The sequence below is a fragment of the Brassica napus genome, chromosome A3, assembly GCF_020379485.1.
Source record: "Brassica napus cultivar Da-Ae chromosome A3, Da-Ae, whole genome shotgun sequence".
NCBI classification, from domain to species: domain Eukaryota; kingdom Viridiplantae; phylum Streptophyta; class Magnoliopsida; order Brassicales; family Brassicaceae; genus Brassica; species Brassica napus.
In genome coordinates this window covers 20,103,473-20,130,039 of record NC_063436.1, presented here as the reverse complement: position 1 = coordinate 20,130,039, position 26,567 = coordinate 20,103,473, and the positions used below count along the sequence as shown (strand labels likewise).

Here is a 26,567-nt window from a genome sequence, read left to right as displayed (position 1 = left end):
CGATTTTTTAATCAAACAAATAATTGTACAAAGACATTTTTTGGGATTTTTAATATCATTTTAGATGAAAAGACACATGAAAAATACTCTATTTTTTAGAGTTGCATGTTGGAAACACAACCTTTCAATTTTATAGAGATTCACAACCTTTGGAATTAATTAGAAAAAATAGTTATTTTGAAAATATACTTATGTGAATAGTCACAACTTTTCAAGTTTAAAAGGATACTTATATTAATGGTCACAACTTTTCAATAGTCATGACTTTTCAACATAAATAAGATTCATAACCTTTGCAATTAATTGGGATTGCTATTATTAGTAGATATGTTAATTTTTAGATTTTGAGATTGGTCACAACCTATATTCAAAAAAAGCGTTTACTTTGCAAAGTACACTGTGGCGATGGTATCTCTTTGAATCACCGAGGAGAGGCTAGTTTCTACAATAAGCTTGCCTAGGTGCGCTTTGGCCATAAGACGGTGGCTTCAAAAGCGATGCAAAAGCACGCCATAGAAACTGTGTGTTAACCAACACTAAACTAGATATCGGCACGAACCCTAAACACTTATCTAAATGTAGATTCCTCTTTATAAAAGGAAAGTTAAATAACTTCACAAAACATAGATTTCACAGTATTTTGTGTTTGAGTAGTACTACTATCTAATTATCTCTAATCTCATGTATTTCACAGTGTTTTGCTTAAGGTGTGGTTTTAGTTCTTTTTTTTCTCAAATAATAAAGTTTGCTTTTAAATCAGTATACAAAGTTATTCACGCCAATACTTGTTAGTGACATAGAAGAGCTAACTAACGTTATCTTCCAAGTAGTCTTCAAGGCAAGAGCCATGTTGAGCCTTGGCGCAAGGCAAAGACCCCAACGCCATGGAACGCCTTGCACCATATTAAACACATGTCCCAACCCAATCTAACTAAAATCAATTGTTTTTTTATTAAGAATACGCCCAGATCTTTAAAAACCTATTTTTTGTGTTTAAATATTGTAGCTGTTTAGTTTTCGGTGTATAATTTAAATTCTGCATTTCCTAAATTCTATATATATATATATATTTTTTTTTTTTTTGAAACACAAATTCCTAAATTCTATATAAAAAAAATTGAAAATGAGAGGATCCCTGATTATCCTCAGTAAAGAGAAATACTAGTAGTAGTAATAAGAAAATACAGGAATAATTAATATTTGGACCAATCAAAGACGCCAATGCTGCTTACTGACAAGTGACAACCAGTTGGAACTTCAACTCCGAAATTCTCGTAACAATCAAAATCTCCCACCAATGGGAGTGAAGAAAACTTATCCAAGAAGTTACATAAAACCGTAAAATTAGTAAAAAAGTCCCTAAATATTTGCACATGTACCCCCTCAATTGTTTTCAATATTGCAGTATAGTCCCGGACCCACTCAAAACGTTTTTCGAGATTAAAAGTTAAAATCGTTACCGCCAAAGGCACCACAAGGAGATTGCATGACTCATCATCTTCTTCTTCTTCTCCTCCGCTAGGGTTTTCGATTTCACTCCTTCGGCCATGGATATGACTACTTGCGTCGGCAGAAGAACTCGCTCGAGGACTGAATCTTACTTGAACGATCTTCTGAACCAATCGAAGGGGATCTCCGTCGCCGTTCAATCTAATAGCAGGCCCGCGCCCTTGCGCGATTCTAGTTCGCCGGAGAAGCCGAAACGGCGCCGGAAAAGGAAGAGCAAGGATGATGACGAAGTGGAGTTCGTCGGAACTATCTATCCGAAAGGTAAGCGAGAGAAGGAGATTGTAGTTGAGGATGACAATGTAGGTTCACCTCCGATGATTGCTCTTAGTTTAGAGTCAGATAGGGCTTGTGGTGTGAGTGTAGATGATGCCATGGGCGATGATGATGGTGATGTCGAATTCGTAAGAACTATCTATCCTGAAGAGGATGATCGAGCTGTGGATGATGAGAATTTGATTGGTGAGGAGTCTCCTGATGATGATGATGTTGTTTATCTTGGAACATTGCTGAGAGATCAAGAACATGTTGATAGGGTTAGTGATTTGGATGTTGATGATGCTAATTTAATGGGTGAGGAGAAGATTTTAGAGCCTGATGATGAGGTTATGAGTCTTAGTTCTGGTTCTGACGACGAAGCTTCTATAGAAGACTTAGGAACTGAAGTTTCTGATTACATGGAGAAAAGCTCAGATTCTTCTTATGCGGAGAGCTCTGATAGTGGTTTCGATTGTTCTGAGGACGATGAGTTTCGTGGTGCCAGAGACACCGCTACCGTTAAGAAGAAGAGCCCAAGTAAAAGAGTATACACTCGGGAGAAGCGGAAGACTTCTTATAGGAAGAATGATTTGGATGTATCTGATCTGCTAGCAAAATCTATTTGGCAGAGAAAGAAAATTGTAGAGGAAGACATTTTCTCTGAAGACGAAACAGCAGAGGTTGATACCAGGGAAGATCCTATTGTTAGAGAGAGATCAAGTGAGAAGGTACATGAGCAGAGGAAACGAAGGAGATTCCATAGGGAGAAAAGGAAGAACCGTTCGAGTGTTGTTGATCTGCTAGGAGATTCTTTTGAGAATTTTGATGTTGGGGAATACCCGTGGGTTTCGCCTCCTATAAACCTGAGATTTGGTTGTGAGGAGCCTGAGACAGTTGAGAAAACAGAAGAGGAGAAAGAAATAGACAGGTTGTGGCAAGATATGGCCTTAGCTTTATCATTGGAAGGACTACACTCATCTACTTATTTTAAAGTAAGACTACTTAATCTTCTGTTTTGTACCGATGATCATGCTTTCTTTATAGCATTGTTAAAGCATGAAACTGAATCTTTTTGATGTATCAGAATGGAGATGTGTCATGTAGCAACGGGAAGCATGATTTCGTCCTTGATGAGGAAATTGGTCTGAAATGCCGCTACTGTTCTTATGTCTCCGTCGAGATGAAAGATGTCTCACCTGCCATGGTAGGAGATTGTACTATTTGTTGATTCTCTTTTCTTGATGACAGTTCTTAACATGTTTTTTCTCTGCATTGCGTAGGACAAGTATCGTGCTAATGTTAAGTATCGTGATACTGTTAACTACAAGAATACATGTCGTACCAAAGGTGACCCTTTACTTGACAGCCTTGATTTGGAAGCGTCAGAACACAACAGCAATGTGGCGTCTCTGAAAGATACACAGGGAACAGTCTGGGAATACATCCCTGGCATCAAAAATACTCTGTACCCACACCAACAAGAAGGCTTTGAGTTTATGTGGAAGAACTTAGCCGGGACAACAAAACTGGACGAGTTAAAAAGCTCAGTGGTAAAAGAAAGTGGCGGATGCATTATTTCTCATGCCCCTGGGACTGGCAAGACGCGTTTGACCATCGTGTTTCTTCAGTCATACTTACAACAGTTTCCAGATAGCCATCCTGTGGTCATAGCTCCCGCAAGTTTACTTCTCACATGGGAAGAAGAGTTCAAGAAATGGAATTCAAACATTCCGTTTTATAACATGAGTAATCAAGAGTTGTCAGGGCTAGAGAACCCATCAGCTGTTTCACTTCTAAAAGGAAATAGACAACATAGGAGCAAAACGGATTCTGTCCGTATGGTTAAGCTATATTCATGGAGGAACAAGAAGAGCATTCTTGGAATCAGTTACAGTCTCTATGAGAAGCTCACTGGGAACAAGTGCGCCTCTGGGGAGACGCAAAAGTTTAGAAAGATGTTGCTAGACTTTCCGGGGCTCCTGGTCCTTGACGAAGGCCACACTCCTAGGAACCAGAATAGTTGCATCTGGAAAGTTCTCACAGAAGTGAAAACGGAGAAGCGTATCATACTCTCAGGGACACCGTTTCAGAACAATTTCAAGGAGCTTTCTAACGTCTTGTGCCTTACGAGACCAGCTTATAAAGATAAGATCTCTTCTAGGCTCCATGATCTTACGAGGCTGAGCCAAGAAGGCAAGAACGGGAGGTTCGATGAAGAGATTGGCATCGCGGAGCTTAAGGATATGATTGCTCCTTTTGTTCATGTCCACAAAGGGAACATCCTTCGAGAGAGCCTCCCAGGTCTAAGAGACTGTGTTGTGGTGCTGAACGCTCCTTTTCAACAGGCGAAAATCCTGACGAGAATCGACCATTCTCAAAAGACGTTTGACCTTGAGCACAAGCTTTCAGCTGTTTCAGTACACCCGTCTCTGTATCTGCGACGCAAGCAGACAGACAAGGAACGGTTAACCATTGGGCCGGTGGTACTGAAAAGCCTGGAGAGCCTTACGCTTGAGTCAAAGGAAGGTGCGAAAACGAGGTTCTTGATCGACTTCATCCGGTTCAGCGAAACAGTGAAAGAGAAAGTCTTGGTGTTTAGTCAACACATTGACACGCTAGAACTGATCAGGGACCAGCTCAGTGCAGTGTTTGGCTGGACTGAAGGAGAAGAGATTCTCTACATGCACGGTCAACTCCAACAGAAATTCAGACAGCGTCTGATCAACAACTTCAACAAATCAGACAGCAAATCCAAAGTGCTACTAGCATCAACAAAAGCATGTTCCGAAGGTATTAATCTTGTCGGAGCTTCGAGGGTTGTGCTCCTTGATGTTGATTGGAACCCTTCTGTTGAGAGGCAAGCCATAAGTCGAGCTTACAGAATTGGTCAGAAGAGGGTTGTGTACACTTACCATCTCATGGTTAAAGGCACAACTGAGTGGGACAAGTACTGTAAGCAAAACAAGAAACATCGCATATCTGAAATGGTCTTCTCTCCTACCAACGAGAAAGATAAGCTGATTGAAAACGAAGTTGTTTCTGAAGATAAAATTCTTGACGAGATGGTTCGCCATGAGAAGCTGAAAGACATGTTTGAGAAGATACTTTATCGCAAAAAAGAATCCGACATGTTTACAAACATTCTCTGATTTGTGATAATCCCACTCTAGACTCTCTCTAGGCGTTTGTATTAATAAAATTGGCTCTTATGATATGTAATTTTCGAATTCGATGTCTTCTAGGGACAATCTTTAGCTTGAAATCTAATATATTAGTTTAAGTTCCTATTTTTTTCTGCTACTAACAAGTTATAGTACGACTACTTAAAAAATTAGTTAATATGACATATTTACTTATTTACATTAATAATAAAGATTTTTACCCTATTCAAATATTTCTAAATTTTAGTTTGGGTTCGGTTTGAATCTTTGCAGGTTCGGGTTAGGATAACTTATTTAAATAATTTTCAAAATTTTAAAATTCAATATATATTCAATTAAATTTCTCAAAATCTGTAAATAAAAATACTATATTACATATAAATTTGAATAACATATGTCAGAATACTTAAACTTAACATATAAATTGGTTTGGTTTGAATAATTTGATAGAAAATCCGTAGGTATTTCAAGTATTTTTGGTGTTTTGAGTATATTTTAGCTATTTTAAACATTTACTTTTGACTATTTGTATATATTTTCAAGTATTTTAGACAATTTAAAAGTATCTTATATATATTTTAGATGTTTTTAATATACACTAAATCTAAAAATAATTATTATATTTAGATATATAAATCTATTTCAGATACATTCGGGTACCTAAAATACTTCGGTTCAGGTCAGGTTTGGTTTCGGTTCTCTGTATACCAAAATTTTGAATCCGTTCGGATATTTAATCAATTTTGGTTCGGGTTCGGTATTACTTTTTCGGATCAATTTCAGTTCGGTTCATCGGATTGAGAAACATTAAGAGGGAAATGACTATACTGAGAATCGAACCCAGAAATGACTAAAGTTACTATTTTTCGGATTGGGTTCGGAAACATTAACAGGGAAATGACTATACTGAGAAATGACTAAAGTTACATTGAATGATATCATTTTCTCTTCTTTCCTGTATGATGACGATCTGACCATCTTCCTCTATCAGTCATTCTTCGCGATCGTTTTTCCTTGAGGCGGTTTTATATTCACGTTGGGACATGGAAGAAGTAGTAGTAGTAGAGGTGGAGAAGACGAAGAGAGAATGGGAAGACGCCTACGAGAAGGCCATCGAACACATCACGGCGATACAAGAGTGCGGGAAATCAAGGAGAAGGTTTCGCTACTGAGGCTTAACGGATTGGCTCAGGATGGTCTCTCTATTCTCATCTCTCTACAATTCAATCTCGATCTTCTCGCGCCTCAGCTCCCTTCTGATGATCACGTCCAACCGCTGCTTGAAACCTGGAAGAATCAATACCAAAGGTATGTGGCTTTTTGTATAACGACTAGGCAGCTGAGTTGTATAGCTAAAAATGATGATGTGATAGTTTAGCTATTGAGCTTTTGGCTTAAGGGTAATGATTAGATACAGTAGCAGCACAAGTAAGGTTTTTTTTGCGTGTTTGATTGAGGGAATCTGAGTCTGGATTGTTTTGGTTTTTGGTCAGTTTGAGAGTAAACCTGAGAAGTGCTAATTTACAAGCAAAGGATAACATGAGGAAAGCTGCTCAACAAGAGGCATGGTTGTTAAGCACTCTCTCCTTTGAAATGTTCTTGTATAAAGATTAAAGAGTGTGCTTGCAATTATTGTAGAGAGAGCTTCTCCTTGGTGGTGGAACAGAGTCTACTGAACTAAGACGTAAACGACAGTAAGTACACTTTTTTTAACTCTGTTCTGCTTAGCCCAATGTTGAGTTAAATATCTTTGTTGAAAGGTGGTGAAGTCTATGAAAGAACTTCACTTTTTTTGTTAATCTTTTGCCTATTGGTTAAACAAACACACAAAATCAAGTATAGTTCACTGTTAGTTTCATTGAACGAACGTTCTTGGTTGTTTGTTTGTAGAGCAAATGCTGGCGTTACCTCGGATGCTGAAAGCATTAGGCTTGTTCTTTTCACCGCCGCAGACGCAGCTCAGAATGACCAAAATTATAACTGACTTTTGCCCAAATATGCGGAGAACACCGCAGGCAGCCGTACTTTCCACCATTAAAATCAGACGCAGCTCTCGTTTAGCTGTCGCTGTTTTACCCAGCGTCACGGAAAACACCGGCGGCACTTGCAAAAAGTAATCGCAGCGGCAACTCATTTGTTCTCCACCATATATTTTCGTGATTTTGATGTGTTAATTTTGAGACGCTGACGCAGCGTCTGCGGCCGTGAAAAGAACAAGCCTATTACTGAAAGTCTCAGGCGTTCACGTCAGCTCATGGTTCAGGTCACATAAGCTATTCTGCATTTTACATCTTGTTCACCTTTTTTTCTACGAAAGGTGAAAATGATTCAAAAGTTATCTCTTCGGTTTTGGGGTTACAGGAGGTGGAGAGAAGCACAAACACTCTCGTGGCTTTTGGTAGGTCATTCATATTATGCCCATCTTACCTTATTGATAAAACTGTTTAGTGAAGATAGTTTATGACATCAGACTGACATTACTATCCCATGTTTATTACATTCATAGATGAATCTACTGGAGTGCTTAAGAAAGCAGAGAGTGAATACAAAGGACACAGGTCTCTCTTGTCAAGGACCCGTAATCTACTTTCTACAATGCAGCGTCAAGACGTAATTGACAGGTACTTTACAAAAGAACTCTGATTTAACCAACAACTCTTCACCTGAATGTTATAGTAAATAATAACTCTGTTTTGGCACAATCATCAACAGGGTAATCCTCATAATTGGATTTTCTCTCTTTGCCTGCGCTGTTCTTTACGTTGTTTCAAAGCGCATTGGAATCCTGAGACTGCAACAGATGGCTACTGCTGCCATTAAAGCTCGTTTGGCTGGTACGCCTCTCGTACAACAGTTTGATGGAGGAAACACAGTTCCAAATGTTAATATTCATATACAACAACGCCTGCATGATGAACTTTAAAAGCTTACTAGATTTTAACCCGCGATTGGAAAACGCGGATTTTTTGGATTATATTATAATACAAAGTCTTATTATATAGAAAATATAATTTTTAACAGTTATATAATCTATGAATTAGTTTATTTGATATTTTATATGTACACATTTACGTAAATTTCTTTTAGCCATGAGAATTATATTCGGATCAAAAAACAAACCGAACCGACCTGGAAATATAGGTTTAGTTCAGGTCTAGAAAAGATAACCTATTGGGGTTTTTTATTGGACCCGCAGGTCTTTGTTTGAGTCCGGGTCATACCCTAGACCCGATCATAAATATGTTGTGTTTATTAGGTATATTTGGATATTTTGAATATGTTTCCAGCATTATGGATATTTTTTTTTAGGTTTTCGGTTTACGATTATAGTTTTTGATTTCAGGTAAATTTTCAAATTAAAAAAAAAAATTGGGTATTTTCAGTTCAGTGACAGATTTTGTATAAGATTTTGAATTTTTAGGTATTTGAATTTTTTTGGGTATTTGTTTGGAGTTTCAAATACTTTTTGTGTTTCAGATATTTTTCAGATTTTTTAGATATTTCAAATTTTCTTAGGATCCTAAATATCCGAACATTGTGGACCCATTACGTCCATATCGGGTCCAACAACCTTTTGATATAGATTTTTAATGTTATTGTACAAAAACATGATTGATGAAATATTTTTAGAAAACTCATTTTTAAATATGAAAATATCTATCAAACTATAGACGGTTGAAAGTTTAGTATATAATATGAGATTTTAGTAGGAAAGTGTATATATGATATGATTACGTTATTATAAAGGAAAGAGGAATTCGCCTCAGAGGCGAATCCGGGGGATTTCGTTTCAAAAATCACAAACTGCCGTCATGAGATCTCTACATGGCGGAAGAATAATCCACCTAATGGGAAAGAGAAAATTGGAGAACTCCAGAAAGCACTTGAAGAAGTCCAAACGGATAATGCTAGAACCCAAGAAGATATTCTAGAGGTCTCAAGTAAGTTACAGGAAGCTTATAAGGATGAGGAAGAGTACTGGCAACAGAAGAGTCGTAATATGTGGCACACTTCTGGGGATCTCAATACAAAATTCTATCATGCTCTAACAAAACAACGCCGTGCTCGTAATAGAATTGTGGGTCTATATGATTCTGATGGAAACTGGATAATTGAGGAGCAGGGGGTCGAAAAGGTGGCAGTGGATTATTTTGAAGATCTGTTTCAGACAACAACTCCTATTGGTTTTGATGGTCTTTTAGATGAGATTACACCCTCAATTACACCACAAATGAATCAACGGCTTGTTCGGTTGGCAACTGAGGAGGAAGTTCGACAGGCTTTATTCATGATGCATCCGGAGAAAGCTCCTGGGCCGGATGGAATGACGGCTCTCTTTTTTCAACACTCATGGCATATAATAAAAAAGGATCTATTGGAAATGGTCAATAGTTTTTTGGCATCGGGAAATTTGGACACAAGGTTAAACACTACAAATATTTGTCTGATTCCTAAGAAGGAGAGACCCACAAGGATGACTGAACTCAGACCTATCAGCTTATGTAATGTAGGATACAAGATTATATCTAAGGTATTATGTCAAAGATTAAAGGTCTGTCTTCCATCACTGATCTCGGAGACGCAATCGGCTTTTGTGCCTGGACGATTAATATCAGATAATATTCTTATAGCTCAGGAGATGTTCCATGGTTTGCGAACTAATAAATCGTGCCAGGACAAATTTTTGGCAATAAAAACGGATATGAGCAAAGCTTATGACAGAGTTGAATGGATCTTTATCCAAGAATTACTAACCAAGATGGGATTCGGCCAGCATTGGATCCATTTAATGATGGAATGCATTTCCTCGGTTCAGTATAAGGTTTTATTGAATGGGCAACCAAAAGGACATATAATACCACAGAGGGGATTACGTCAGGGGGATCCTCTATCCCCTTATCTGTTTATTATGTGTACGGAAGCATTGGTCGCAAATATTAAAAAGGCAGAACGAAATAAGCAACTAACGGGTCTAAAGGTTGCTAGGGCCTGCCCCCCAATTTCCCATTTATTATTTGCAGACGATAGCCTTTTCTTTTGCAAAGCTCAGAAGGAAGAATGTCAGACAATTCTTAGGATTCTCAAGGAATATGAAGGGGCTTCAGGACAACAAATAAATTTTGAAAAATCTTCGATTCAATTTGGACACAAGATTGCAGAAGCTACACGACATGAAGTTCGAGATATCTTAGGTATACATAATTTAGGAGGAATGGGGTCTTATTTGGGCATCCCAGAAAATCTGGGAGGATCAAAGGTGCAAGTTTTTGGATTTGTTCAGGAGCGTCTAAATAGCAGAGTAAATGGTTGGACTTTTAAGTTTTTCACCAGAGGGGGTAAGGAAGTGATTATAAAATCTGTGGTTACAGCCTTACCAAACAATGTGATGTCATGCTTTCGAATTCCCAAAACGGTAATGAAGAAATTAGTTAGTGCTGTAGCACAATTCTGGTGGAGTCCAGGGGGTAACAAGAGAGGTATGCATTGGAAATCATGGGACAAACTGTGTAGCTCTAAGGACGATGGAGGTTTGGGATTCAAAGATCTCACAGATTTTAATACAGCTATGCTTGGGAAACAATTTTGGAGATTAATGGACAAACCGAATACTTTATTTTCTCGTGTATTCAAAGGGAGATATTTCAGGAATGCTTCACCCCTGGAACCCATTAGATCATACTCGTCATCTTATGGTTGGCGTAGTATTGTCTCTGCTAGATCTCTGGTTAGCAAAGGACTAATCAAAAGGGTGGGAACAAGATCATCTATATCAGTATGGAATGATCCTTGGCTTCCATCCACTCGCCCGAGACCAGCAAATAAAAATCAACACAATCTTTACCCGGACCTAACAGTGGATGCTCTCATCGATGGAACATCACGATCATGGAACCTACAGGTTATTCGGGCTCTAGTGGATCCGCAAGATGTGAAAATTATTCAAAGTATTCCTATCAGTAGATCTCATCTAGAAGACCGGAATGGATGGCATTTTACAAACAATGGTAAATACACAGTTAAATCTGACTATGAAGTGGAACGAGTATATCCGGATAGAGAAATAATGCCACCCCAGTTTGGCCCTTCGATAACACCTTTGAAGGCGTTTTGTTGGAAGTTACGCTGCCCACCCAAGTTGAAACATTTTTTATGGCAACTATTGACGGGATGTATAGCGGTTAAGAAAAATTTGAGGTCAAGAGGAATGCAAGGAGATACTGTTTGTGACCGATGTGGTGCTCCCGAGGAATCAGCTAATCATGTGTTTTTTGAATGTCCACCGACAGTTCAGGTCTGGGCACTTTCACAGATCCCGATGAATCCAAATATTTTTCCCACTCAATCTTTGTTTACCAATATGGATCATTTATTTTGGAGAGTTTCTCCTAAAATGGAGGATCATTCATTTGCTTGGATTCTCTGGTATATATGGAAAGGTAGAAACAACAAAGTTTTTAGCAATTTGTATATGGACCCGAGAGATACTCTCAAACTGGCAGAAACGGAATCGTTACTTTGGGTGGAAGCACAAAATTCTCAGACTCAAGACATGGAACGCACCCAAATTCATGTATCTTCGATAATAACGAGTATACCAGGTAGATGGTGTTTTACAGACGGATCTTGGAAAAATGAGGATAGTTTTTCAGGACAAGGATGGTATAGTACCCTGGAAGGCTACGATGGACTAATGGGAGCAAGGAACACGAGAGCGAGTCAGTCGCCACTACACTCAGAGATAGAGGCCCTTATATGGGCAATGGAATGTATGAGGAATCTTAGACAAGCATGGGTTACTTTTGCAACGGATAGTGCTCAATTGGTGAAGATGGTGTCGGAACCAGAAGAGTGGCCAGCCTTTGCAAGCTATTTGGAAGACATAAAAGTTTTAAAGAGGAGTTTCAACAGCTCATAGATCATTCATATACCACGGACACAGAACTCAAAGGCGGACAGTCTCGCACGCAGTGCAAGAAAGCAACCGTCGTTTGTCGTCCATATGGATGCAGAGCTACCAGAATGGTTCGCAGAGTCTATATGAATCTGTTTTGTTTGCTGACAAAAAAAAAAAAAAAAAAAAAGGAAAGAGGAAGCTAGAATGTACACATATATGTGGTGTAATTTCTCTTGCTTTAAATCATATATTATATGATAAAAGTGATAATATAAAACATTAGTTTCAATGCTTTTATGATTAAAAGTCAAAATGATAAATATAGTAATATGAATGATTAAGATTTAAGAGTGGTATTTGAATAAATAAAAAAAATTGAATAAATTATTGTTAGAGAAATATATGGTAACATGTTGTTAGTTAAGTTTAAGGTAAGTCCAAAAAAATAATGAGTTAAATGAAAGGGTCAAAACAACTTTCATAGGTAGATTTTTCAAAAGTCATTCCTTTTTAATAGTATTGATTTATAGATTCTGATGTTCCTGATATTATGCACTGTTACGTTTTGAGTTGATGACTACTTAGTAACGTTCTCTCTTAGTCATTTAGGTTGTCTGTTCCTTTTTCTGACTCTGAGTGAGAGTCAAGTCTGTTTTGTTCTTTCCATTTTACATGGAAACTGCAAAATCTCAGCTTTTATTCAATGTGCATTGTATTGCCATTACAACAATCTATGTGAAATCAAAGAATGAAAAAAAAACCTCTAAAGAACAACCGTTTTAACTCAAGACAACACCACTTTCACTAATCTCATCTGCAATTTTGTGTTGTGTTTAATCAACATCTGCCAAAAGAGGCTGAAGCTTTCAATCACTCCTTGGCATTGAGCTTCTCCAGGAGAATCTTGTTAAGCAAAGCAGGGTTTGCTTTACCTTTTGACATTTTCATTACCTGAACAAACAAAAAGTAACATATCAGTTTCAAACAGATTGTTACAAAGTATTCAAACAAAACGCTGACTGTATCTGCCATACCTGGCCAGCAAAGAAGCCCTGAAGCTTGGTCTTCCCACTTCGATACTGCTCAAGCTGCTTTGGGGATTCAGAGATCACCTTCATAATCATCTTCTCAATCTCCACAGGATCAGTTATCTGTGTCACACATAAGCAAAAAAAAAAACAGTTATGTTATCAATCAAGATCTAACGCCTTCAATGAACACAATTTTGTGGAAAATAGCATGAACTTGCCTGAACCAAGTCTTTTTCTTTTATCATTCCTTGAACAGTTCCACCTTTGGCCAATAGCTCAAACAATATCTACAACAAACTGGACTTAAATCACATTGATCCAAACCAAAAAGATGATACATTTTCTAGATCAAACTGACCTGTTTACCAATCTTTCCACTAATGGTTTCATCCTGTGTTTAAAAAGGCGTATGGCGCTCCATGGCGATGAAGTATGTGCCTTGCGCCTTGTGCCATGGCGCATCGAGGCGCTCGCCTTGAAGACCACTTGAAACTGTGATTAATAAAAAAAAAAAAAAAAATTACTATGATGATGAACATGCAAATAAAGCATTCAATAACGTAAAGAACATGCAAACACAAACTATACCATAAAGAGCAATAAAATACATGTTAAAAATGAATTTCAATATATATTAGATTTGTTTCAGTTACAAACAAAGATTATACATCAACTTGATCACAAGAGTCCTCAAGCTACAATATACTAGTAAGCGTCAATTACGTAAGCGTCAATCACTTACTGTATAAAAGAAAAGAAGCACCAAAATTACAGAGATAAGCAATCGCAGTGCATTCTAGACTGTAACCAAGAAACACAAGTAGTCATAATAATAAGAAGAAGAACCTATGAGACTAGAGAAGAGTAGATAATACTCTAACCTTAAGCAAAACACTGTGAGATCTATGTTTTGTGAGAATTTTTGACCTTTGGTTTTAACTTTGAAGAGGGAGCTAGGGTTTTGATGAATATTTTTGAAGTTTTGTTATAAGATTGGTGAATTAGTTAAAGCAGGGTTTGGTTTCGTACCTGGTTTAGTGTCGGTTAACATAGGGTCTCCAACGCGCGCCTTTGCGTCGCCTTTGAAGGCACCGCCTTATGGCCAAAGCGCACTAGGCGAGCGCCTTAGGGACCATACCCTCGCCTGGGATGTGCATGGCGATGGAGCTATCGCCTGAGTGCGCCTTGCGCCTTGGCGCATAAGGCGAGCGCCTTTTTAAACACAGGTTTCATCTTTGATAGCAGCTATCAGCTCAGCCAACTCATGAGGAGTAAGTTTCACATCACTGATAGAAAGCTCCTCATTCTTCAAGTAAGCAGCTATATCACTCATCAGCCAATTCGCTGCCGACTTAACATCAGCACCTTTACCAATAACTTCATCGAAATATTCCGCAACCTAAAAAACCCATTCCATTCCCAACAACAGTGATTAAAAGAGAAGTTTAAACTCTTTTAGCTCTCAAGGTGATAAGAGTAGATAGGACTTACACTGACGTCATTGGCAAGGAAGAGCACATCTTGAATACCTAGACCCATTGCCTCATACCTCCTGCGCTTCGCTTCAGGAAGTTCAGGTAGAGAAGCACGGATGCTGTCAACGTATTCTTGGGTGAGTATCACTTCTGGAAGATCTGGCTCTGGGAAGTAGCGGTAATCAGCTAGCCCTTCCTTCTTCCTCATTGTTACTGTTTTCTGAACATATATACTCAAAGTTAGTTAGTTTCTGATGGATATAAATCACAAAACAACAGACATAGACGAGACCTGAGCTCCTTCGTCCCAAAGACGAGTCTCGGTTACAATCTTGTCAGCTTGACCCTGGTTGTATAAAAGCGCCTGTCTTGTTATCTCATAGTCAATCGCCCTACTCATAGCTGAAAACGCATTCAAGTTCTTTATCTCCACCTGTAAAAAAAACAACATAACAAAACTCTCAATCATCAACCTGATTAAACACAGAGTCTAGAAAGAAACTTGACTGACCTTGGTGCCAAACTCAGGTTGCCCAATGGGCCGGATCGAGATATTAACATCACAACGAAGAGACCCTTCTTGCATATTCCCATTACTCACTCCCAAATACCTCACAATCCTCTGCATCTCGCTACCGTACTCAGCCGCCTCAACCCCACTCCTCATATCAGGCTCAGACACAATCTCAAGCAAAGGAACCCCCGCTCTATTCAAATCTACCTACACCACACCACACCACAATAATAACCAAACATTAACTAAAACAAACATCTCTGCAAACCAAATCTAACTTAGAAACTATCATTGCCTGAGAGTAATCTCCAGCGTCCGAGTGCAGCAGCTTCCCAGCATCTTCCTCCATATGAACCCTCGTGATCCCAAACCTCCTGTGCCCGCCGCCAAACTCTAACGGAATATCCACATCCACGTAGCCGCCAGACGCAATGGGGACATCGAACTGAGAGATCTGGTAGCCTTTGGGGAGGTCAGGGTAAAAGTACTGCTTCCTATCGAACTTGGACTTGAGGGAGAGAGAGCAGTTAAGGGCTAAGCCAAGTCTGACGCCAAAGTCGACGACTTTCGAGCTCAGAACGGGCAAGGCTCCGGGGAGGCCCATACAGACGGGGCAGATGCTGGTGTTGGGGTGCGAGCCGTAGCTGTTGGGGCAGCTGCAGAAGGCCTTTGTGGAGGTCGAGAGCTGGACGTGGGTCTCGATGCCGATCACGGCTTCGTAGTCTTTTAGGATCTCGTCGAGTTTGTTGCTTCCGTGGTTTTTCGGGGCGGAGGTTCTCGGTTGTTGGGTGGTCGTTGATGTTTGACATCTTACGGAGATGTGGCGGCTCGTTTTTGTTCTGGTTCTGAGCAAGGCGGTTGTTAGGAGTGTGAAGTGGTTTGGTTGGATTGTTCTGAACAATGTGGTGGACATGTTTTGTTTGTGGAGAGAAAGTGTGTGTTTTGGTGGCTGAGCTAAGCCGAGCGAAGAAGAAGAGGAGGAAGAAGATGTTTCCGTCTCTGGTTTATCGTTTTGGGAAGTCCCTGAATTACTTGTGAATTTACAGATTTAGTACTGATACTTTCAATTGTTACTTAAACAACCCCATACTCTGTTTAGTGTTTTCTCCTGGGCTCTTATTTCATTTCATTTCTCTGGATGTTAAGGTCGAGTGCAGGACACAAGGACACTTCAGCTGTTTGCTTTGGGCTTTTTTGCACACAGCCCAACGGCTATGTATGGAACGATCAGAGAGAGGAAGACTATGGAGAAAATAAATAAATTTGTTTTCTATTTCATAAAATTAAAATTTTTACCACACAATTTAAGAGTATCCAAAATTTAGTTACTTTTATTTCTAAAACATAAAATAAAATTAGAAATTTTTAAGATTTGTTTGTGAATTTTTGAGATTTTTTTAAATTTCATTTGAAACTTATTAATATTTTTTTATTAAAAAAATAGTTTTGGTATTAAATATGCACAATTTTAAAATTTTGAATATTAAAATGAGCAAAATAATTAGTTAAGGTATTAAAATAGGTAGCGAAAAAGTTTGGGTATTAAAAACCTTTAAAAATTAGTTAGGGTATTTTATGGATTTTCCATATTAATAAAAATAGTTAAGTTAAATTTTACCCATATAAATAATGTGAACCGATGTATTTGAATAATGAGAATAAAAATAGAGTACAAAATTTGCATCAAGTTAATAAAATTTGAAGTGTTCTATTTTTGGAATTCTTTTGACATACAAAAGAAATTGTGAGACATATTTATTTTCAAAAATATAATTGTTTACCATAAATATTTGATCCAGGAAAATATATGTACTAATTCACACAAGCATACAAATTTCTAAGATTTATAACCAAATACAATATATAAATGATCCAACTGACTAAAAATAACTTATATAATAATATCACTTTAGGGTTTAACTGGTGATCAATGAATGAAAGAGAATAATGTATTCCTTACTGTTCCTAATTTTTCTTATCATTTATAAGAAATAATTTTTCCTTTTCATTCATTCTCATTCTTTTTATTCTAAAGGAATATAGAACAAATTTGGTTTTCACTAAAATTGATAAAAACTAAATCTTTTTTTTATTTCTATAATTTTGTTCATTTGCATTTTTTTCTACTCATTCCTAATATTCCTATAATGATCACCAGTTATACATAACATCCCCCAACAGTACAGTACAATATGAACAAATCTATACATATACAAATATTTATCAAGCGTCTAACAATTATAAATATCATATACTACAAATTGAGATAACATACGTGCACCAAAGTCTAGTGTTAATTTTAATTAAAAGGATCTGAAATTTTTTATTAGAGCATAATCTCATGTGACAGACCACTTTATGCAAAAAGAGGAAGTGAAATTTTAAAAGTATGATGTAAGAATTTGCCTACCAACACTAATCATATAAACTAACTAGATTTGTTTTGGCAAAAGGAAAAAGATTTGTTTTGACACTCGTGCGCAAGATGATGATGATATATGAAACTCCACCATCCTCAACCTCAAGCCTTTCACTTCTACTCTACATCTCTCATCTTCTAAAAATTTGGATGACTCATATCTCTCTCAAGCTTTCCAATCCATTCACTAGGGTCAAATTGGAGATATGGAAAGACAATTTAGCGTTTCTTTCAACCAATTGAGTTGAGGTAAGCAAAAGTAATTAAAAGGGTGTTTGTTAGGTATAAGGTTTAGAGCAATTACTTAAGTATCAAAGTGTATCTATTTTACAAATAAGAAATGGGTTTCGTCAAAGTAAAAATACAGCTTAAGGTGGATTGGTCTTTAGTGTTTAACAGCCAAACTGGATTTGCTGTCATTAACGATATGGATGCATTGCATTTGCTTAACTACTTTGTATAGATATCCAATCTTACTTTTTGTCCTAGACTTTCTATTTTGATAAAAACAAAATTCTTTGTGGTAAGATACCGCGGTATAGACATAAAGACACATATAGTAAGTACTTCAGAATTCAGTGCCGTACTTCAATACACTGTAGGCACACCTCTGTCAGAATTGATGTGTTTCCCCTAAAATATATGTTACAACTTACAAGGATGGATATATGAAAATATTTCATCATGTATATTCATGAATTTCTAAGCCCTTTGCTGGATCATTCTTTCGCATGTTGTCTTTTTAATATTCATTTAAATCAAATCTAATACTTTTCTGTTTTTTTTTGTGGGCTAATACTTTTCTGTTTTATATTAAATATCCTTTAAACTTAAACTTTTATCTTACTAAAAATATAATTTTATATTTTTCATATTTGGTTCTAGTAGTTTTGCGAGTTAAAATTTTTAATACGATGATTTATATTTTTAATAAAATGAATGATCTATGTAAAATAGTATTATATATTTTAATTAATATTTTTCTATCTTTTAACCAGCATAATTAAAATAATATATTAATTAGAAACAACAAATTAATAAGAAGTTTAGTTTGTATGAAAAACTTTATAAGATATGAATATTGATTATACAAACTGACCATAGTTTTACGGATGAAAAATAACACTGACATACACAAAACTATACAAGGACTTGAACTGTGAACTGATAAAATGAAGACATCTTTTCGTGGTCTCGTTCGTATTTCTAAGATATGGATAATACTATTTTCAAATCCTCTACATTAAATTTACGGCCAAAGTTTATTAGAATTTTCTACTTTTCTTCGTGCCCGGACAAATTAATCATGACGTTTGCTTTGGATTCAAAAAGCCTAGATCTTCTATTAAAGACACGAAATCGACATTTATCAAAACAAAAATACGCAAAATCGACATAACGCTAGGCCGGTGATGTAAAGTTATAAATTTATCCTAAAGATTAGCATGATTATGACTGCCCTCATACTACTACAGTTATTATGCTATAACTTGTAGTATTACTATGTTACCTAATGTTCTTTCCAGAGAAAAGTTTGTTCTTGTGATAGCATTATTGTTTATGTTGTTTCTTTAATTTATACGTTATTCTCTATTATCTAGCATGAGAACACAGGTTCTAAAAGGTTCGTCTCTTGCTTTCCGTGTTTTTAAAAGAAGACCACTTACTTGATGATGAGAAAAAACAAATTCGATAAGAAGTTTATCAATTCAAACATTCCCATAATTATTGATATCTATTAAATAAGATGGTGTCTGTCCATGTCGGAATCATTCCAATTTTTATCTAGACTTGTACTAAAACACTTTTAAGTGCGATTAAATCGATCAACTTGTACTTAATATTCTTTATGAGAATCGTTCTTTTGATAGATGATTAAAGGGAAAGTGAAATACAATAAATTAATTAATTAACTGATATTGCAATGATACCGATGTATTTATAAGATAATAAGAAAATATATTATGTGTTGAATTTATTCTTCGACCCGATAACATCGCCACTAAAGAAAGAGCGGTGGTAAAAAGCCTATGTTCTAAGACGGTGCGATTTAGTAGGTTTCATTCTAGAGATTCCGTAAGTGTTTGTCCACACTTCATCAGTTTGAAACATTATTGCTAAACGAAACTCTTAATCATCATCTATAAAAAGTCGATTTCATTTGATTTAAGGCCCAAAAAGCTTCACTATATATGTGATTCTCGTGCTAGAACTTCTTGCTAACTATTTATATGTTTGTTTGGCGGCTTTTCGATAAAGTTAATATAACCCAAGTTTAGCATTTTTTTATTAAGTAATATCCCACGCCAGTTGCCTCATTAGATAGTTGTTAGACATAACCTATTATTGGTCACGTTGAATATGTTGAGAGAGTTATGGATTGATAAGTAATTATTTAATTACATAAGTGAGTTTAGGCAAGTAACATTCTTGTATCTATACTATTATTTGCGAAGTAAATTTTTGGAATCGAGCTCTCACGTTAAAAGTTAGAGCGGTTAATATCTATAATACCCTTAATGAATTTTATATATAATTAATTATATAACCAAAAACGAATTTTTATTAATAATATTAACTTTTTTAAAAATAAGATAAGTCTTATATATTGTGTTGTTATCTTAAAACATATTTTTCAATTATAAAATTTAAAAATAAACTATAAAACAATTATAATAAATTTAGTGGTTAAAGTCAATGTTATCTTTAATAAATTTTAATTAAACATATATATTTAATTAGATTTTTGTCATATATATATATATGTTTGATTTAATTTTTTTTGAAAACATAAATAATAAGTTATTATGATGGTTTTTGAATTAATAAAAAATAAACTAATAAATATTTGTTAAACGATTAAGCCCGCATATGCGGGCAAGACACCTAGTTAGCTTAAATTTATGTATTAGAAACGGTGTTTACTTTGTGAATCAATACGAAAAATCTTTATACCAAACTAGGGGTTTTGACATGATATCAAAATTATAACCTAAGAATTAAAAGTTTCGATCTTCTATTTTTTTTTTGTAGATCTAGTAATCTCGATCCAAACGAAATACTTCTCTATCGACATCAATGAGTTCAAAAGGTTCCTAATGGAACCAAAGAAGGTTCGGCTCTTTCATCCAAGTTGCGGTCTGAAACTCGGCGAAGGATTGACGTGTATGACTTGTCTTCTGGCAAATATTCATGAAGCTATCATCTCACAACCACAAGTCACAACTTTGGGGTCTAACTATGACTAGTGATCCTTGAATATTTGAATTACATTAAGGAAAAGCCCAAACCTGCTGAAGACTCAGGTTGGTGGGCGAATAATGCGACGGTGGTATCATGTATCAAGCTAAGATAGCACCCGATCTAAGCAGTGTGTTATCTCATCATGAAGTATTGGATAGTACATGGATCAAGCTTGACATGGTTGTAAAATCCAATACTTTTGAAATTGTAATATTAAAAGCATATATAGTGTCACTAAGTTTATCTGTAACCAAAATACAATCTACAATCCACAAATAGGGTCACAAACAAGGTTGTTCAAGGGTTGTGATTACTCTATTTTATAGATGGATTTTGTAAATTGTTTTATGTTTTGGGGAAAAAAATGTTTGAAGCTATGATGAGAACAACAATAAAAGACGTTCTAGAAGCTTATTGGCTTTGTCAAGTACACATCCTGCACTTTCAGCTTAAGATAGGAACAACATTATTATACTAAAAACTATTTCACAGAATCGCGCAAACTTTATCTTTGATCGACAACAAATAAAAAGGTTACCAAAAAGGAGGCAAAATACATTAAAAAATGTCGAAAATGTTATATAGTTAAATCAAAAGAACACGATGATTTGATCAAAGAAAGACTTGCCATATTGCATCTAACGCGGTTACAGATCACTATTGCAACTTTTTTACAAACGTTACCAGTTATGTCGACTACTACTGTACATACGCTAAGTACGGATAAGAGCATGTATATAAAGATTACGGATATTTAAAACTCAAGTCGAAATTTACACAAACTGTTTGGTGAAAGGCGAGAAAGCAATCGAATAAGTAGCAGTTCACCAATTTGCTGGCATATTTTCATCAACTATACGAACATGTTTTTTACCGTAAGTTTGTAACATTTATTGACTGATAATACATATCACTATGGTGTAAGAAAAACAAAGCTTTCTCCTAATAAGACATTTAAGTAAATCTTATTGTAAGATCATATCTTAGCTGCTAAACATGTCTTTGCAGTACAAAGTCATAAATAATACAAAATGCGCACGAAACAAGGAGTTTAAAATGATCTCCAACGACAAATATTTTATAGATGATTTTGTTAATGATCTCCAACGACAAATATTTCATAGATGATTTTGTTAGGAATAAGTATCCCACGTCGGAAATTCAAAAAGATCTTAAGTAATATATAAAGGTTTAGGATCAACCCACTTATTGCCAATTAGATTTAAGTTAAAAATTTATAATAAATTCAAATTTAACATGGTATTTGTATCTGATATTTCAGTTAAAATCATAGATTTGCATTGCCAACAAAATCTCATTAAAATAAACAAAAATCTGGTGAGCCTTAGAATCGAGAGAATCTACACCTTTAATAGTGGGTTCGAACATCTAACAATACAAAAGTGTTGCTAATCATGTATTTGAACTATGGGAAATTCCTCATAAATGCATCATCTGCTGGTGATATCAATATGATATTTTGGAAATACTTGATCGTCTCTGGCTTTAACGTAGGTTTTAGTTTGCTGCCTCAAAGTTTCATGATAGTTTCCTCAAACTTAATAACAATATGAAAAATTGTAAATCCATCCGAACAGTTAAAAATGATGATTTTAGATCATGACATGTAACATATTGTGCTTTTTGTTAGTGTTGTTTTGCGTCATCGTCTAATTCAAATCTTCTTATTTCATTTTGCAGAAAAAGCAGATATGACGATTTGATGGTCTAACTTATTTTAGTTTTGAAATGACTTAGAGCATCTCCAATGGTGTTCCCACCATTGGAGTCCTTAAGTGTATTATACTATTATTTTTTTTTTTTTAAAGTTAAGGATTCTAATGAAATTTGTATGTCCAATAGTGTTACTATGAATGGAATCCTTAAGAATAAAAAATTAATAAATTTTAAAACATGGGAAAAAAGATAATTTTTTTAATATTTATTTATTACATGATTAAACATATAAAATGACAATAATTATTAATTTTCATCTCCAAATTTGTTCCAAATATTCTCAATTAAATCATTCTTCAATTGATGATGTATTTCCGACTCGCGAATCTGAATCCGAGTGGCACGCATTTCATTGATGCTTGGAGGGATGTCGGTACCACGAGACTTATGCACCCGTGAACTGCTGGCTACATCTTCTTCTTCAAATTCAGATGGATCGTACTGAGTGCCGTATCCATCTCGTTCATTTTCGACTATCATATTGTGCAGTATGATACATGCTCTCATTGTCATCCCTATCTGTTGCTGATCCCATGAAAGAGCTGGATTTTTTACAATCGCAAATCGAGCTTGTAAAACTCCAAAAGCCCGCTCCACATCTTTCCGGGTTGATTCTTGAAGTTTAGCAAATAACTCTGCTTTTGGACCTTGAGGTAGTGAGATAGATTGGATAAATGTTGACCAGTTTGGATAAATACCGTCCGTGAGGTAGTACGCCAAATTATACATGTGTCCGTTGACCACGTACTCTACCCTCGGAGCCCGACCTTGAATAATGTCATCAAAAACAGGAGACCGATCGAGGACATTAATATCGTTTAAGGTACCTGGTAGACCGAAGAAAGCGTGCCATATCCAAAGATCTTGTGAAGCTACTGCCTCTAACACAATTGACGGTTTTGTTGATCCCCGGGTGTACTGTCCTTTCCAAGCCGTTGGGCAATTTTTCCACCTCCAATGCATACAGTCGATGCTTCCTACCATCCCCGGAAACCCGCGTATCTCTCCAATATGGAGTAGTCGCTGAAGATCCTCGTCTGTCGGTCTTCGTAGATACTCATTACCAAATAACTGAATTATTCCTTCATTAAAATGCTTTAAACACGAAATTGCCGTGCTTTCACCAACTCTGAGATATTCATCAACCGCGTCAGCTGCAGAACCATAAGCAAGGAGACGAATGGCGGCTGTACATTTTTGTAGTGGTGAAAGACCAAACCTCCCCGTGGCATCTCTTCTTTGTTGAAAGAATGGAACGTGTTCTGAGAGGCGATGGACAATACGCAAGAATAATTCTTTATTCATACGAAAACGGCGTCTGAATAAATACGGCGGAAATGTCGCATCTTCACTGAAGTAATCATTCCATAATCGGTTGTGTCCGATTTCGCGGTCTCGTTCTATATAAGCGCGTTTCTTCGGCTTAGAGGGTTGGGCTTCCAAAATGTTGATGTAGGTTTCATCTATGATATCGTCGATAATTTCGTCCAATCTTTCTTCAACTTCATCGGATGACGATGATGACATTTTTTTAGTATCTCCTGGAAAAAAATTATGGTTCGTTTAACTGAAAGAAAGAAATAAAAATTAAAATTTTAGTAGAAACAAAACATGATATTTTTTTATAATCCTTACTTTGATTCCTTTGAATTTTGCATATTACTTCATAGATAATTAAAAATTCAAACTAAACATGTTTAAATTCATAGATAATAATTAACAAACGTTGATGATTTGTATTCGATCTAATGGAAACTAAGTATAGATCAAAATAAAACGTTGATGATTTGTATTCGATTAACCAAATGTTAATGATTTTACCTTGAACCAAGACGTTTAAAGACACGGTTTTACCTTCTCACCTTTCTACCTGTGCTATTTTGCTTGAACCAAGAAGTTTAAAGAGATTGAAAGAGTTAATAGAGAAGAGTTTGTTTGATTCAAAGAGAAGCATTCAGAATTTGATAGACATTACAAGTACTAATAAGTAGGGAAAGAGAACAAAGTTGCATACAAGAAATAAACTAAAACGATAAAACAGCTGCACTTATAGAAGTGAACCTTGACACCCGTGACTTCCTCCACACCCGTGACAAACTTCAAACTCCCGTGAATGCGATAAAGACCAACAGACTCTGACTACTCCAGACAGACACTCCCGTGACTTCTACACCTGCTAAAACAAATAAAACAAGCGTTAGTAAACAACAAACATGAAATAATTACTTGTAACAGCTAACTACTCGACATGTTACTACCTACACTCATAACATATTAGACATAAGTTTCAGCTGAAGAGCTTTTTCCATCTCAGTAAGAGGATCTTTTTTGGCGAGTAGACGGTCAAGCAACTTCTGCTTAGAGAGTTTATCTTTCATTTCCATTATGACTTGTATTTGAGACAAGGACTCTTCTGCAACACTCTTCTTCTTCTTCGTAGCAGCTTTAGCTGCCTTGACCCCCACGGGTCTAACCACTTCTTCTTCTCTAACACCCTCCACCCCTTTGCGCTTTTCCTTCCCACTCCCCTTAGCCAAATAGGTAGAGGACCATTTCTGGTCATGCCTCAACTCTCTCCAGGCATGTTCCATGCTAAACTTGACCGAGTACTGATTGGAGAAGTTATCCAAAGCAGCTATCATGACATCATCATCGTTTTGCCCACTACTCTGCTCCCTCAGTGCTGTGTCATAGCAGCCTACGAACTTGCACACTTGCTCGTTAATCCGAGCCCACCTCTGCTTGCACTGACCAAGCTCTCTAGGCACTGTTCCCACCAGTTGAGGGCTTTTGTTGTAGTAGTCAACAATGCGGCTCCAGAACCTAGCAGCTTTCTGCTCATTGCTCACCACCGCATCCTTACTCGTGTTAAGCCAAGCTCCGATTAGGATTTTGTCCTCCTTAGTAGACCAAGGCCTCCTCTCCTTCCTAACAGGAGAGTCCACAGCAGGAGACGCATCAGGACCTTGGGTCCCGAACCAAAAAGGTTCGGGTGAATCAAGGTCCACTGGGGACTGAGATTGACTAAACAGGAGGTTAACATAACTTGTATTGTTCGCAGCCATGTTTTCAGATTTGTCTAACTCAGAATTTTGGTAGCTAACTTAAGTAGGGGAGCTTAAACTAAGAAACATTTAAAGTTGCAGTTGGGAAGCTAACTAGTTCTATTAAACACCAATCAAATCAACCTAAGACCCATTTGTAAAGCTGGAAAACATTATAACCAATCAAATCCGAGGCGTTGAAAATTTTAAAGAGACTATGAAGGTTTAGGTACTTGCATTTATATTTGGTAGCTACTTGCATTTATATTTGAAACAAAAGAGAGAATGAAGGTTTAGTATTGTACCTAGTTAAAGAGACACTGCTTTTGTAGACTTTGCTTTACGTCTTCGAACTTATTCCTGCAAATAAATGAGATCAAACAGTCACAACGTTATACAAAATGGCTTTAACAATACCAAAGCAGAGTACACATACTTACCAGACATGTACATGACCGCGAAACCTAAAAGAACGGTCAAGACTGAGACCATTATCCTCATATAGGGCTTCTTGACCGCCCATACGCTCTTCTTTTGCTCGCAGACGGTCTTCTGTAGCTCACAAACTGTCTTCTGTAGCTTAACCACGTTCTGATCACACTGAAAAGCTTGATCCTTAAGCAGCCTCATTTCTCTCTTAACCTCAGTCATCTCCTCCGTAACAGCTACGTCCCACCATTTCCAAATGTGGCATTCCCCATCATCCACATTGGGGCAGGTGTAGTACCTTCTCCCTGGATCTTTATGCGTGTGAGATCTGGCAATTTCCGGCTCAGAACCACAGTAGCAAGTCGTCGGTATTCCATCGTCAGCCTCGGGTGAAGGTGTGTACTGAAACGACTCTGCAATGTACAAACTACTCTCAGCTTCATCCTTGTAAATTTGAGCTTCTGCTTCAAGAAGATACGTCAAGTCAAGCTCGTCTGATGAAGAAGGCTGTGTGTATGAATAATCTTGTCCCATGATGACTAAACCTGAAAAAAAAATGTTTACGCAGTGAGAATAAGACAAACAAACGCAAAAGACATGAACAGATTTATAGCAACACATAACAAACATATAACAAACAAATGAATGACCACCCGTTCCATCTCTGAAACCATCAAATTATTTTCGGGTTGAACCCCATAATCGATTGAAAACCGTTTATCAAAACATCCCCAAATCTTTTCGAATACACCTAAGCCGAACCCAAAGTCGCGACCCAACTAGAAACCCTAATCGATTCAAAATACAAATATGAAATAGAAAACACGAATGAGAACGAAATCAATCTCCCCAAGA

General features: G+C 36.6%; 4 protein-coding genes and 1 pseudogene across 5 annotated transcripts; 2 read left to right on the top strand and 3 right to left on the bottom strand.

Moving 5' to 3' along the window:
• The first annotated feature begins 384 nt into the window (after positions 1-384).
• LOC106414127 (SNF2 domain-containing protein CLASSY 4-like) lies at positions 385-5,051 on the top strand. The gene is made up of 3 exons (XM_048776592.1): positions 385-2,756; positions 2,849-2,968; positions 3,045-5,051. Exons 1-3 carry the CDS (start codon positions 1,548-1,550, stop codon positions 4,911-4,913), a joined length of 3,198 nt encoding a protein of 1,065 aa, XP_048632549.1. The 5' UTR covers positions 385-1,547; the 3' UTR covers positions 4,914-5,051.
• A 701-nt stretch (positions 5,052-5,752) lies between these two features.
• LOC125607046 lies at positions 5,753-7,945 on the top strand (annotated as a pseudogene).
• A 4,555-nt stretch (positions 7,946-12,500) lies between these two features.
• LOC125607045 (glutamyl-tRNA(Gln) amidotransferase subunit B, chloroplastic/mitochondrial-like) lies at positions 12,501-15,860 on the bottom strand. Of its 2 annotated transcripts, XM_048776591.1 has the most exons (9): positions 15,136-15,860; positions 14,838-15,047; positions 14,619-14,759; positions 14,343-14,546; positions 14,086-14,250; positions 13,210-13,242; positions 13,070-13,138; positions 12,855-12,971; positions 12,501-12,771 (listed from the first exon to the last, which is right to left on the bottom strand). In XM_048776591.1, the coding sequence occupies exons 1-9, from the start codon at positions 15,751-15,753 to the stop codon at positions 12,691-12,693; spliced, it is 1,638 nt and encodes a 545-aa protein (XP_048632548.1). In that variant the 5' UTR covers positions 15,754-15,860; the 3' UTR covers positions 12,501-12,690. The 2 variants fall into 2 exon arrangements, 1 of the variants encoding a protein (XP_048632548.1); XR_007338301.1 differs by lacking the exons at positions 12,501-12,771; positions 12,855-12,971 and having other exon boundaries at positions 13,073-13,138; positions 13,210-13,343; positions 13,881-14,250.
• Positions 15,861-22,646: 6,786 nt separating this feature from the next.
• On the bottom strand, positions 22,647-23,766 carry LOC125607186. The gene is made up of 3 exons (XM_048777022.1): positions 23,067-23,766; positions 22,795-23,006; positions 22,647-22,712 (listed from the first exon to the last, which is right to left on the bottom strand). The coding sequence occupies exons 1-3, from the start codon at positions 23,764-23,766 to the stop codon at positions 22,647-22,649; spliced, it is 978 nt and encodes a 325-aa protein (XP_048632979.1).
• A 737-nt stretch (positions 23,767-24,503) lies between these two features.
• Positions 24,504-25,304, bottom strand: LOC125607185 (glutathione S-transferase T3-like). The gene has a single exon (XM_048777021.1). The coding sequence runs from the start codon at positions 25,302-25,304 to the stop codon at positions 24,504-24,506; it is 801 nt and encodes a 266-aa protein (XP_048632978.1).
• Between the last annotated feature and the right edge of the window lie 1,263 nt (positions 25,305-26,567).

Excerpts from the sequence above, each read along its gene's own strand:
- LOC106414127 (XM_048776592.1), top strand. The coding sequence starts at position 1,548 with ATGGATATGACTACTTGCGTCGGCAGAAGAACTCGCTCGAGGACTGAA. Across the intron at positions 2,757-2,848 it reads ACTCATCTACTTATTTTAAA|AATGGAGATGTGTCATGTAG; the intron begins GTAAGACTACTT and ends TTGATGTATCAG. Across the intron at positions 2,969-3,044 it reads AAGATGTCTCACCTGCCATG|GACAAGTATCGTGCTAATGT; the intron begins GTAGGAGATTGT and ends TGCATTGCGTAG.
- LOC125607045 (XM_048776591.1), bottom strand. The coding sequence starts at position 15,753 with ATGTCCACCACATTGTTCAGAACAATCCAACCAAACCACTTCACACTC. Across the intron at positions 15,048-15,135 it reads ACGCTGGAGATTACTCTCAG|GTAGATTTGAATAGAGCGGG; the intron begins GCAATGATAGTT and ends GGTGTGGTGTAG. Across the intron at positions 13,139-13,209 it reads GTGGAAAGATTGGTAAACAG|ATATTGTTTGAGCTATTGGC; the intron begins GTCAGTTTGATC and ends AGTTTGTTGTAG.
- LOC125607186 (XM_048777022.1), bottom strand. The coding sequence starts at position 23,766 with ATGTCATCATCGTCATCCGATGAAGTTGAAGAAAGATTGGACGAAATT. Across the intron at positions 23,007-23,066 it reads CGCTTTCTTCGGTCTACCAG|GTCGGGCTCCGAGGGTAGAG; the intron begins GTACCTTAAACG and ends ACATTATTCAAG. Across the intron at positions 22,713-22,794 it reads TACAAGCTCGATTTGCGATT|TCGAAAATGAACGAGATGGA; the intron begins GTAAAAAATCCA and ends ACAATATGATAG.
- LOC125607185 (XM_048777021.1), bottom strand. The coding sequence starts at position 25,304 with ATGGCTGCGAACAATACAAGTTATGTTAACCTCCTGTTTAGTCAATCT.